Source organism: Aulonocara stuartgranti (assembly GCF_965226115.1).
Source record: "Aulonocara stuartgranti genome assembly, chromosome: 11".
Classification (NCBI taxonomy): domain Eukaryota; kingdom Metazoa; phylum Chordata; class Actinopteri; order Cichliformes; family Cichlidae; genus Aulonocara; species Aulonocara stuartgranti.
In genome coordinates this window covers 16,289,820-16,302,443 of record NC_138947.1, presented here as the reverse complement: position 1 = coordinate 16,302,443, position 12,624 = coordinate 16,289,820, and the positions used below count along the sequence as shown (strand labels likewise).

General features: G+C 36.5%; 2 protein-coding genes across 2 annotated transcripts; both read left to right on the top strand.

Moving 5' to 3' along the window:
* Positions 1 to 704: 704 nt before the first annotated feature.
* LOC309717237 (C-X-C chemokine receptor type 3-like) lies at positions 705 to 3,682 on the top strand. The gene is made up of 3 exons (XM_082551658.1): positions 705 to 795; positions 2,165 to 2,551; positions 2,643 to 3,682. Exons 2-3 carry the CDS (start codon positions 2,165 to 2,167, stop codon positions 3,375 to 3,377), a joined length of 1,122 nt encoding a protein of 373 aa, XP_082407784.1. The 5' UTR covers positions 705 to 795; the 3' UTR covers positions 3,378 to 3,682.
* Positions 3,683 to 7,576: 3,894 nt separating this feature from the next.
* Positions 7,577 to 12,536, top strand: LOC309717239 (C-X-C chemokine receptor type 3-like). The gene is made up of 3 exons (XM_082551664.1): positions 7,577 to 7,648; positions 8,612 to 8,998; positions 9,086 to 12,536. The coding sequence occupies exons 2-3, from the start codon at positions 8,612 to 8,614 to the stop codon at positions 9,764 to 9,766; spliced, it is 1,068 nt and encodes a 355-aa protein (XP_082407790.1). The 5' UTR covers positions 7,577 to 7,648; the 3' UTR covers positions 9,767 to 12,536.
* The last annotated feature ends 88 nt before the right edge of the window (positions 12,537 to 12,624 follow it).

Below are 12,624 nucleotides of genomic sequence, written 5' to 3'. Positions count from 1 at the left end.
TCCAGTTTCTATTTGAGGCCTGGTGACTAATTTGATGAATTTTTCTTTATCTGACAGAGAAATTGCATGAAAGTTAATTTTCTTTTATCTTTGTACTTAAAACAACAACCTAAAATATGAATAAAAAAGGACACACATTATTCACATACAGATATGTAGTTTGACACATGTCAACTAAAATCAAAACCTGTTTTAAATGTCAAAAGAATCTGAAACAAAACTTAAAACCAAATGAAACTGATGTGCGTTTTCAGGTTTAGTCTCTGATTTGACAGAAACATTTGCAGAAAGTGTAACCACCTTACTTACAGACTTACCCCGTAAACGTTCTTATCATATGCAAATCTTCATGTTGGTGAAAAGGTCTAACATAAACAGAGGGGCAACAATTACAGATTGAGATTATTTTATAGATATGTAAAAATATATGTAACATTTTAAATAAGGGATCAAATTTATTCTCACTGTCTTGAAAAAAGAAGAAAGAGGAAATAGAATAAAAATGAATAGTGAGATTATCTTCACCAAAATGTTTTATCAGGTCACCTTTGGTGATGGTGTCTCTAAGATTGTGTAAAACTATCAAAAGTCCTGATGCAATTTTACGAATGTTTTTACGTGTAATGTGCTCTGCAAGGTGGGGGAGGGTTTTTTTTTTTTGGCTTTTGTCTTAGTCTGTCTTATGTCAGCTTCCTCTTCAGTGGTAATACATGCTTTTATCGGTGCTGCTGGAGGTAGAGGTGTTTTTCACTGAGCATATTTCTCTGATCTAAAATATCAACAACTTCTACTTTGGTATGTTTTCATTTCACGCCTATCTTTTAAAAAAATTATTTACTGTTTTATCATTGTATATTAGTTCTGATTCCTCGTGCAGTTCAATATTATAGCATGTTTGTCCTCCTTTCTTTACACACATCACATTATGGATTAAATTGCACTTTCTCATCTCTGGACAAATAAATGTGATTAACTATTTACAAAACGATCACAAATTGACTTTTGAGGATGAACACTTGCTTTACTCTGTATTATTTGCTTCTTTTTTTCCCAGTTTGTAGGCACACCTTTAGTTCACAGTAATAGACCACGGCGTGTTAAAATGCGCTGTGGTTCAAAGCCTGATAGTTTGCGAGAATATATATATATACCTTTTTATCATTCAAGAGGTTGTTGAGATTTTCTCAAAGATGAGGGTGTAATGGATGTGATATGACTCTTTGGATCCTTTATTTTAACAAAAGTACGATTAATTCATGATATAGCATTAAGTCACAGAGAATTAAAATTCAGATTAATGTTTAGAGCCTTGTGGCTCTTAATTTCTCGCAAACTGAATTTGGATGTGCACATTAATTTCTCTTCCCCAAATTTTGCGACTAAATAAAAAAAATAGAAAAAAAAAGAATGTAAAACAAATTAAAGAGACAAAAAAACAAACAATGTTGACGGAAAAGTTAAAAGTGTGTGTTCATAATTTCTTTTTGGTTTTGAGATGGGATTTATGTTTAGGCTTATCTGCACACTTAGTTCCTTGCTTTAAGTTGATTCTTGGCGATTTCACTACATTATTGCAGGGTCTTTACCTTACAACGTAAAGTGCCTTAAGGGAACTGTTGTTGTGAATTTGGTGCTATATAAATAAAAATGCACTGAAAATTTATTGGAATTGATTAAACTAAATACAGAAAATTACAAAAATTATTTTTACTTTTAGTTTGTGTAACCAAAAATAAAACAAACAAAAACACTGGTAGTTGGATGGCACCCCCATCTGGTAGAAAAAAATATGACAAGTCAAACGATGAAACAAAATTTCCTCTGTCTGTCCACAGATGATGGAAGGTGGAAAGATTTCACTGTCAGCGGAGTACTGGCAGGATTTGTGTGACAACACCTCAGTCTGTAACAGCTCTTATGATGGCATTTATGAGGATGAAATTAATGACCTGACTGAGACTGTGAATTTTGAAGCTGTGTTCATACCAGTTCTGTAGATAGATAGATAGATAGATAGATAGATAGATAGATAGATAGATAGATAGATAGATAGATAGATAGATAGATAGATAGATAGATAGATAGATGATAGATAGCACCACCATGTGGTAGAAAACATTTGTGCTGAAACCAAATTAACGGCCTTTTCTCTGTCTGTCCACAGATGATGGAAGATGAAAAGATTACAGTGACAGGGGAGGACCTTGACTGGTCTGATTTCTATGAAAACTATAACTATTCAGACTCGAATGGCTCTTATGAAGGGGGTGATATTTGCGACCTGACTGAGAATGTGAATTTTGAAGCTGTGTTCATACCAGTTCTGTACTCTGTGGTGTTTGTTGTTGGCCTACTTGGGAATGGATTGTTGTTGGGAATACTGGCTCAGAGTAGGAAGACCTGGAGTGTGACAGATATATTCATCCTTCATCTGGGAGTGGCAGATATTCTGATGCTGGTGACGCTGCCCATCTGGGCAGTACAGTATGCCCAAAGTGATGGATGGACATTTGGTACTCCCTTGTGCAAGATCAGTCGAAGTGTCTTTATGGTAAGTATTGTGCTGAAGTAAAGATGCATTGAAAATATCTGTACTTTCAATTATTTAGCAGAGGTGTCTTGTCCCTCATTGATTTCTTTAGATTAACTTCTACAGTGGGATCCTTCTCCTGGCCTGCATCAGTCTGGACCGCTACCTGTCCATCGTCCATGCTACACAGATGTACTCAAGGAAGAAGCCTTGGGTTGCCCAGGCCAGCTGCCTGATGATGTGGTTCTTTTCACTGCTTCTCTCCATTATTGACTGGATTTTTTTAGAAGAAATGTTTGATGATAGACAAGGCAGAAGAGAGTGTGTTCATAACTATCGTAAATTTGATGCAAACGCAGAAGACTCTTGGAGGTTGGCATCACGCATGATTTATCTCATAGTGGGCTTTGTGCTTCCTTCCGGTGTCATGATTTTCTGCTACTCCTGCATCCTGGATCAGCTGAGGTGTGGTGCCCAGAGCCTTCAAAAGCAGAGAGCTTTTAAAGTTATTGTGGCTGTGGTGGTGGTTTTCTTTATCTGCTGGGCACCGTACAACTTCACACTCTTAGTGGAAACAATTCATTTTGACAACAACACAGAAACTTATTCAGGCAAAACATCTCTGGAGAAAGCAAAGACAGTGACCACCTGTATGGGTATCATTCACTGCTGCCTCAATCCCATCCTGTATGCTTTTGTGGGTGTGAAGTTCCGCCGTCAGCTCATGAGCATCCTCAGGTCTCTGGGCTGCAAAGTGGCAAGTGCAAAAATCCAGTCTTTTGTCAGCAACAGGAGAAGCTCCATGTGGTCCGAGTCTGCCGACACTTCCCACTCCCTTGCTATCTGAGAAAGACAAAACCAGGGAAATACATAAACATCAGAATGTACAGTGTGCTTTTGTATATTGTTGTGTTAGATAACATGTAGGCAGTGTTTTTGTTGTTGTTGTTGTTGTTGTTATTATTATTTTCCATAGCTGAACATGAATTAATAATATTAATAATAATATTTCTTTTTTCTAATTGCCGGGCAGTATTGTAATAGAAATAAGTAATGAGAACATGAGAATTAATAGAGTAAAGAGATTAATACCTATTCAGCAGCTTGTATTTTATACTTTTTTCTTTGTATCTTGATTTATGTTCTGTACAAAATGACGATTATATATTTTTTAAGTATGATAAAGTCTCTTTCCAATATAACAATTCCCACAGGACCTGCAGGAATATTAATGGAATTTGGGTGATTATTCAGTGAAATGTAATTAATTGATGTTAAAACTATGCAGGAAACTTTGGAAATGTGTCAAAAACCGTTCATCAAGCAATTGGGACCTTCCTTTGATTAGTCTGGTCTCATCTGGAATCTGGCATAAAAATGAGTTTTCTTTTGACTTTGTGCTGAAAACTACAAAAACCTGAAATATGAATAGAACGGGTTATTACAAATATTATTGACATACAGATAACACAGACTAAAAACAAAAAAAACAAAACCTGTTAAAGTCAAAGTCAAATTTATTCATATAGCATCTTTCATACAACCTCACCAGGTTTGGTTCTAGATCTGAGACCTAGGAGCCCCACAGACTTCAAGTAGATCAGCAATATATTTAGGTCCAAGACCATCAATGCTTTATAAACCGTTAACAGTATTTTACAATCAATCCCTTTACACACAGGAAGCCAGTACAATGATTTTAAAATTAGTTGTAATATGATCAGTTTTTCCTGGTGTTGGTCAGAAATGTAGCAACAGCATTTTGGATGTACATTAAATTAAAACCAATAAAAACAACAATTACAATAATTTAGCTTACTAAAAATAAATGCATGAATAAGCATTTATTATCTTTTTTTGCCACAAGACTCTTAATTCTAATTCTAATATTTTAAGATGGAAGAGGATTGCATAATGGTGTTTATATGACTATTCAAATTCAAATCAGCATTCATAACTATGCTAAACAATTTTAAATCGTTCTGTTGTATTGAATTTTGTTGACTTTCATTTTTGGGACCAAAAGTGATTACCTCTGTTTTTCAGCATTAAGCTGAAGAAAATTATGGCTCATCCATTCATTTATTTGGTGAACACATTTACCCAGTAACTGCAATGTATTAGAATTATAAAGATAGCACTAAAATATACTAATTTTTAAACTAATGTTTATGCAAAAACGAAATAATAATTCTGAAGGACAACTTACCACTAAATTAAACTGATGATTGTTTTCAAGTTTAGTTTCTGATTTCAGAGAAAAGTTCACAGAAAGTAAACCTTACCTAAGTAAGGTAAACCTTACACTTATTCAGTAAAGGTTTTTATCATATCCATTCTTTTTTCTTTTTTTGCCTGTCCCGTTTGGTTCTTTTGCCATCAGAATGGTTGTCTAAAGGCAAAGAAAGATGTCCAACGGATTTACTTTACCAAATGGACCATCCCAGCCTTGGCGTATTGGTCTTTTTGATTGACCTTTTATTGTTTATTTTATTTTCACTTCCTAAATACAGAACAGACTTGACAGGGGAGAAAAAAAGGGAGAAAGAAAGAGGGAAAGAAAAACAGCAGAGAAGAGGAATGTGACAAAGGGCAAAAAACAAAAACCAACAAAACAAATAGACAAAAAATACATACCGGTATATCAATCACCTGGATCACCTGTTGAGAAAGAAAAAAGAGAAAACAAGCAAAAAAAAAGAGAGCAATATTATAAACAACATTATCGGAAGGATCTATGTGAATATAACAGTAAATACTAAATATTAAATATTATTGTGCAGCACGTAGGATCGACAGCGCACAGTGTGCTTTGAGGTAGGAGCCAAAAAGGGTGTAGTTTGTGTGTGTGAGCACCCGTGTGTACACCTGTGAGCATGAGCGCGCTTGTATTTAAAAGATTCCTTCATGTAATGATCTGCTAGAGGGTGTGGGGGGGCCACAGCCCCGTCCTCCAGGGCATGAAGCAGGTATGGAGGAGATCCAGGCTCCAGACATCCAGAGGCCCCTTGAACACAAGCGACCAAGGAAGACCAACAGAGGGGCAGCGGCGCCACTATCCCGGAAAGAGCTGAGGGGAGCCCCAGATGAGGGGTCACTCAGCAGCCGCGGAGCAGAAGCCGGGGGGGCTGCTGTGACGTGCCCATGTGCCAGAGTGACCGAGCCCCAGGCCGAGGGCACCCCACCCCCGAAGGGGCCCGAGTGAGCCCCATGCTCCAGGCAAGCAGCCACCAGGAGTGAGCCGGTGCGTACCTGGACACCCATCCCCGGACACAAAGAACCACCAATGTCTGAGGGCGTCTGCCACTGGCAGGGGAAGTAGTGGGGGGAGATAGGCCTCCATACCATGGAGGGCCTGAGATGTCCCTAGAGAGGTGGTGTCTGATACCTGACCTGACATATAGACACAAACAAACAGGCACCCACAGATACAAACATCCATTCCCACCCTCATGCTCTCATATGCAATTACTCATATACATATTTTCACACTAGTGTAAATACATTCCATGAAGCTTTCTTGAGCTAATCTGAAGGCCACATGAAGTTTGTAGGTCTATATTGATTGACTCTGCAGAAGGTTCACGAACCCATACCCAAGCGCAGAGCCCGCTTTGTGATTTTAGGTGGGTTACCTCTTTGTGTTGCAGCGGCTGCTGTTCTCAATCACTTCCACTTTGTTATAATACCACTGACAACTGACTGTGGAATATTTAATAGTGAGGAAATTTCACAACTTGTTGCACAGGTGGCATCCTATCACAATACCACACTGATGTCCACTGACCTCCTGAGAGCGAGCCATTCTTTCACAAATACTTGTAGAAGCAGTCTGCAGGCCTAGCTGCCTGATTTATACACCTATGGCCGTGGAAGCTACCAGACAGCTGAATTCAATAAATTAGATGGGTGAGAGAATACTTTTGGCAATATAGTGTCTCTGAAAAAGACAATAAAACAAATCCTGACTGAGCTTACAAACTAACGTAGATGAACATGAAGGCAACCCCCCCCCCCCCCCCCCCCCCCATACAACATGCTTTATTATTGTAGAGAGCTACTATTTCTCCTTAAAAAGGTTTTATACAACATGTGTTTTATAATATATTTTTTTGCACATTGATTTATGTTTTATATGTGTTCAAATACAGAATCATTATTCCAAATAACACAAACAAGTCAGTTTTTATAGTTTTTTATACAGTACACCCACAGGATCAAAAGGCCAGTTAAAGAAATCTTACTGACTTAATGATCGTTAAAGTCATACAAGGGCAGCTATCAAAACCAAAAGAGAGTTTAGAAAACCCCCCCCATCAAACGGTTGCTAAATTCTTTTGATTGGGACAACTAGTTTCTAGGTTTCAGTTTCAATTTGACACCAGTTGACTAATTTGTTTAATTTTCTTTATTTGACAGAGAAAAAGCAAAAAAGAAAAGCAAAAAAAGGGGAAAAAAAATCTAAATAAAATAATTTATTCAAATGTTAATAACATATTGATAACACTTATAGACTAAAACTCTAAGTCTTTTAATTCCTAAAAAAGTCTGAAACATAACTTCAAAATGAATCTGATGAGTGTTTTTAGGTTTTGTGCCTGATTTCACAGAAATGTGTACATAGACAGTGGAACCACCACTTACACACTGATCCTATAAGATTTTATATCATATATTCACATTAATAACAAAAATGTAAAGGCAACAATGAGGAAATCTTACAGCTTTACAGCAAATTTGTAAATGGGTTCAGTTATGTCTGCTGTAGTTAGTTCCAGACATCTTGAAAGCACAATTTAAATATATGAAGTGCAGTTGTAAGCTACATTTTCAGCATCTTAAAAAAAAGAATAAATACAAAATAAAACATACAAATAAAATTTAAAAGTATTGTTATTATTTTTTACAAAAATACTTTTTTCAAAACAAAGTTAATAATTTTATATAAAAACATCAAATGCTAGCTCATAATGTGCCTAGTAAGGTGGAGGAGTTTGTTTTGGTTTTGTTTTTGTGTGAGCTTCCTCTTTAACCGATTTAGATGCTTTTATCGGCACTGCTGGAGGTAGAGCTCTGGACACATTTTTATTATCTACGATATTAGAGACTTCTACTTTGGTATGTTTTTATTTTATGCCTTTATTATTGAATTATTGAATTATTTATCATTCTATACTGGCTATTTCTAATTTTTCACGAGTATGTCATTATTCTTAAATTTTGGTCAACATCCTATTATGCATTTTAACTACATTGACCACTCTCTGTTTACATTAATTAATTATGCGTTTAAGAATTTACTAAATGATCACAAATTGAATTGATTTGATGCAGAGGGGTGTATGTTTTTCTTTACAGGATTGTTTTTCTGTTTGTATACACACCTTCAGTTCTCAGTGACAAACTACAGCATATTAAACTGTGATGTGACGTGACGAGTGATATTTTCCTTATATTTTGTTTTAAACATTCAGTACGTTTATGACATTATGTTTACGACTAATGTCTAGAGCCACCTGACTCTTAATTTCTTGCAAAATGTGAATTTACATGCTTCCTCTTGGTTGGTGTATATCAGTTTCTCTTCCCTAAATTGTACCAGCATAAATAAAAGAAGAAGAAGATACAAAACAGTTAAAAGAAATTAAGAAATTAAAAAATAAACCAATAGTATGACTAAAATGGTTGACACTGTCTTTTGTTGATTGGTACAAGTAATTCAGTTAATAAAAATAAATAAATAAATAAACCGTACAAAGCAAAGCTTTATGTATCCAGTTTCTGTGTTTGTTTTTTTTTACCCTGTCCTCACTGTTAAAATATTATCTATTTAAAAAAAACCCAATGTGTTCTTTACCTGGATAATATTAGTAGTGTTTCCAACTACTTTAACTGGAAGGCACGGAATATCTAATGCAGCAGCTTTTTTAAAGGCATGCATTAAAAAAACAAACAAACAAACAAAAAACTAAATACAGAAAACAAAAAATACAGAAAACATGATCGACCATGTGGTTGAAAATCACATCATAAGTCAGAGTCTAAGTGAAAATTTGCATCCTTTTCTCTGTCTGTCCACAGATGATGGAAGATGAAAAGATTACAGTGACAGGGGAGGACCTTGACTGGTCTGATTTCTATGAGAACTATAACTATTCAGACTCGAATGGCTCTTATGAAGAGGGTGATATTTGCAGCCTGACTGAGACTGTGAATTTTGAAGCTGTGTTCATACCAGTTCTGTACTCTGTGGTGTTCGTTGTTGGTCTGCTTGGGAACGGATTGCTGTTGAGGATACTGGCTCGGAGTAGGAAGACCTGGAGTGCGACAGATATATTCATCTTCCATCTGGGAGTGGCAGATATCCTGATGCTGGTGACGCTGCCCATCTGGGCAGTACAGTATGCCCAAAGTGATGGATGGACATTTGGTACTCCCCTGTGCAAGATCAGTGGAAGTGTTTTTACAGTAAGTATTGTGCTGAAGTAAAGATGCAGTGAAAATGTCTGTACTTTCACTTAATTTAGCAGAAGTGTCTTTCATTGATTTCTTTAGATTAATTTCTACAGTGGGATCCTTCTCCTGGCCTGCATCAGTCTGGACCGCTACCTGTCCATCGTCCATGCTACACAGATGTACTCAAGGAAGAAGCCTTGGGTTGTTCAGGCCAGCTGCCTGATGGTGTGGTGCTTTTCCCTGCTTCTCTCTATCACTGACTGGATCTTTTTAGAAGATGTGTTTGATGATAGACGAGGCAGAAGAGAGTGTGTTCCCAATTATTACAAATTTGGTGAGGAGGCTGTATATAATTGGAGGTTGGCATCACGCATGATTTACCTCATAGTTGGCTTTGCACTTCCTTCAGCCATCATGATGTTCTGCTACTCCTGCATTTTGCATCAGCTGAGGTGTGGTGCCCAGAGCCATCAAAAGCAGAGAGCTTTTAAAGTTATTGTGGCTGTGGTGGTGGTTTTCTTTATCTGCTGGACCCCGTACAACATCACGCTCTTAGTGGAAACGTTTAATTTTGATATCAGTAATGAAACTTGTTCAGACACAACATCCCTGGAGAAAATTAAGACAGTGACCACCTGTGTGGGTTTCATTCACTGCTGCCTCAATCCCATCCTGTATGCTTTTGTGAGTGAGAAGTTCCGGCGTCGGCTCCTGAGCAGGGAAACAGTGTTCATGTCAGACTTAAATGTTTCATCAAATCATCAAACAAATCATAGGTGAATTGTTCCCCCTGACTGTGCTTCCTCTAAAGAACAGTCAGCCAGATTAAGGAGCTCCTCTAAGTATTTCTTCCACAGTCTGGCTATGTCCTCAGTTGAAGGCAGCAGCACCCCACCTTCATTAAATACAGTGTAAGTAGAGCACCGCTTTCCCCTACACCTTTTCTCATGGTCATGCTCACCCCATGATAATAGATGGAGCTCCAAAATGAGGGCCACTGATTGATTCCTTCTTTCTTTCTTTAGGAGCCAGAACTCTCCCTGTCCAAAATTACTGTCAAGTTCATCCTCATGATGAATTTATATAAGCTTCCAATCACAACTGTAGTCTCTGATACAAAGTGTAAAGTTTTAGTTGATGTTACAGAGAATTCTGACTGACTGAAAGCAGTTCTTTAAATAGGAAGGACCCACTGGTGTTATGCGGGGGCCCAGTCGTTTTAAGCTGGGTTTGTTCCTGTTTATATAGGCTGCTTTTGAAAATATCAGGATTTACACCCAGGAATATATATTCTCTTGGAATACTTCTGGAAAGCACCATTAGATGAGGATTTTACTCTCAGGTTTAAAGGCTAAATTCACTTTTACAGACAAATATTTTTTTTATTTGCGCAAAAAATGTTTAAAGTAATGAAATTTTGTTTTAAAAATTTCACATAGTCGACAAAGCAAAAGTCAACCCAATGAACATTCAGGCACCACATCTTTCAAAATTCAAATTTACTACACACACTTTATTTACATTACTTCAAAATGGCATTTTAAAACCAACCTACAAAATTACTGTAAACAATATGGATATTTACTACATTTTGAAATATATGGAATTAATTAACAAGAAAGCAAATCTGTAGTGGATTTAAAGAGATATATTAGACATGCAGAGAAATTCTTTCCAGTCCACACCGCAAGAAAGATGAGGTGTGAGGCTTAAATTACAGGCATTGACACTGGTACTTTTGCTGACTTGACTCTGTGTGGCTCTCCTATACACGTATAATTAATGTATGCATAGGTCTATAATTACTTCCCAGAATTACTTCAGCTTTTTTTGTGTGTGGGATTGCATAATTTCTGTGGCCTATAATGCATGCAGTTTGGAAATGTTGTCTATCGCTGGTGATTTTAAAACCATAATGAAGGCCACCATTACTCTTACTGTTATACAACGTTCTATTATTTTAATGTTTTTATGTTAAACAAACTGTTTTTCTGAGCTGTATAAAAAAACTTAACAGTTTGGAAAATTCTAAATCTGAGGTGTGTTAGAACATGTTTCTAAAAAGCAATTTTAGACATAAAACACACATTTTTAACAAGACTTCAAAGCAAAAGTAAAATAAAAATGTAAAATGAACACTTAAATGATTGAACATGTTTGTTGGTGAGTTTATAGGTAGTTAAATCAAAAATTCTACTCCTCAGTAAAAGCTTTTGGCTCTTTTTTGACGAAGTTTATTTCCCAGAGTTTATATTTGTGGTAATAACAATTTTGTTGGTAAATAAATAAAAAGTAAAACCAGAGAAATACCTGTTACAATTGCTGACAAAATAAACGTGTAAAAAACATTTTTTAAAAGAACAAAAAAAATGAGTAAATTATTGTTTTGGTTAGTTTATTGGTTGTCAGTATAGATGCTGCTCTACAATCTTATTGAGCTGAAGGGAACTTTCCTGTTTACAACATACCATAACTCTACTTATTATAACGACTACCAATATTTAATGTTTACAGTATAGAGTTCAGTGCAGGAGAGGAGCCTGCAAAGATAAAAAAGCTGCATTATTACATGCATTATTTGCTTATTTCTACCTGCTTTAAGCATTATCTAAACAAAAAAAGCAGCTTTCAAATCACGTTATGAAACCACTGTGTGACTTGTTTGTCTTCTGCTCATGAAGTCTTTACTCAGTACATGTCGACTGACGTGACAGAAGACAGCGCAACATTTTGGTCTATTTCTTCCCTCTTTTTTTCTGTATATATAAAATTTTTATAATGGCCTGTGTAAACCGAGCAGAAGTTAAGTTCACGACCGATTTTGGCAAACAGATGAAGAATGGATGTAAGAATGATAGAGAAATTTTTAAACTCACATCCAGCAGTTTTTGTAAAAACAGCTTACATGCTTTTAACTGGAAACTGAAACCATAAAAATGAAAGGTAGACGCACTGGCTCGGTGACAGAGATCTTACGTAACAGATGGAAACAATGAGATATAATATGACATGTGACTCACTTCTCCAAAACAAATGACATCCACATGATCGACATTCAGAAAAACATGTGGACAATGACATGACTGCTTTTGTTTTCATAATTACGTGAAAGGCAAATATCTGACAATAGCAGGCTGATGACAGCAGTGCTAAGATCATCCCAACCACAGTCAGGATGTCTACACTATAAACATTTCAGTAAAGCAACAGAGAGTAAGGTGGATTAAAGACACTGTCTGCAAACACAGCCAAACAGGGTCAACTAGCCCTGGATTTGTGTTAATCATTTAGTATTTTTGCTAAATGTGCTTACATTTGATCAAGTTGTATACAAAGACTTTCTCTTTGCTCATACCAGATTTGTTACTCATTAAACAAAAGACCTGATTAGCTGGTTTTCTCTATCTTAGTTGCCAGATAAGCTGAAGCAGGAAATAATGCTTGAGGTGCAGCTGAAAACTGTAAACCACATCTTAAACACGAAGAATGTTTCTGCTGCTTTCGACAGCCACCATTTCTTTTATTGCATCATGCGCTCTTACAGACTCTCTGGAGTCACAAAACACTAAACAGAGGAAGGAGTGCGTCGAAACGAGGAAACTGAATATTTTCAAGTGTGAAATTACTGCACAGCGAGT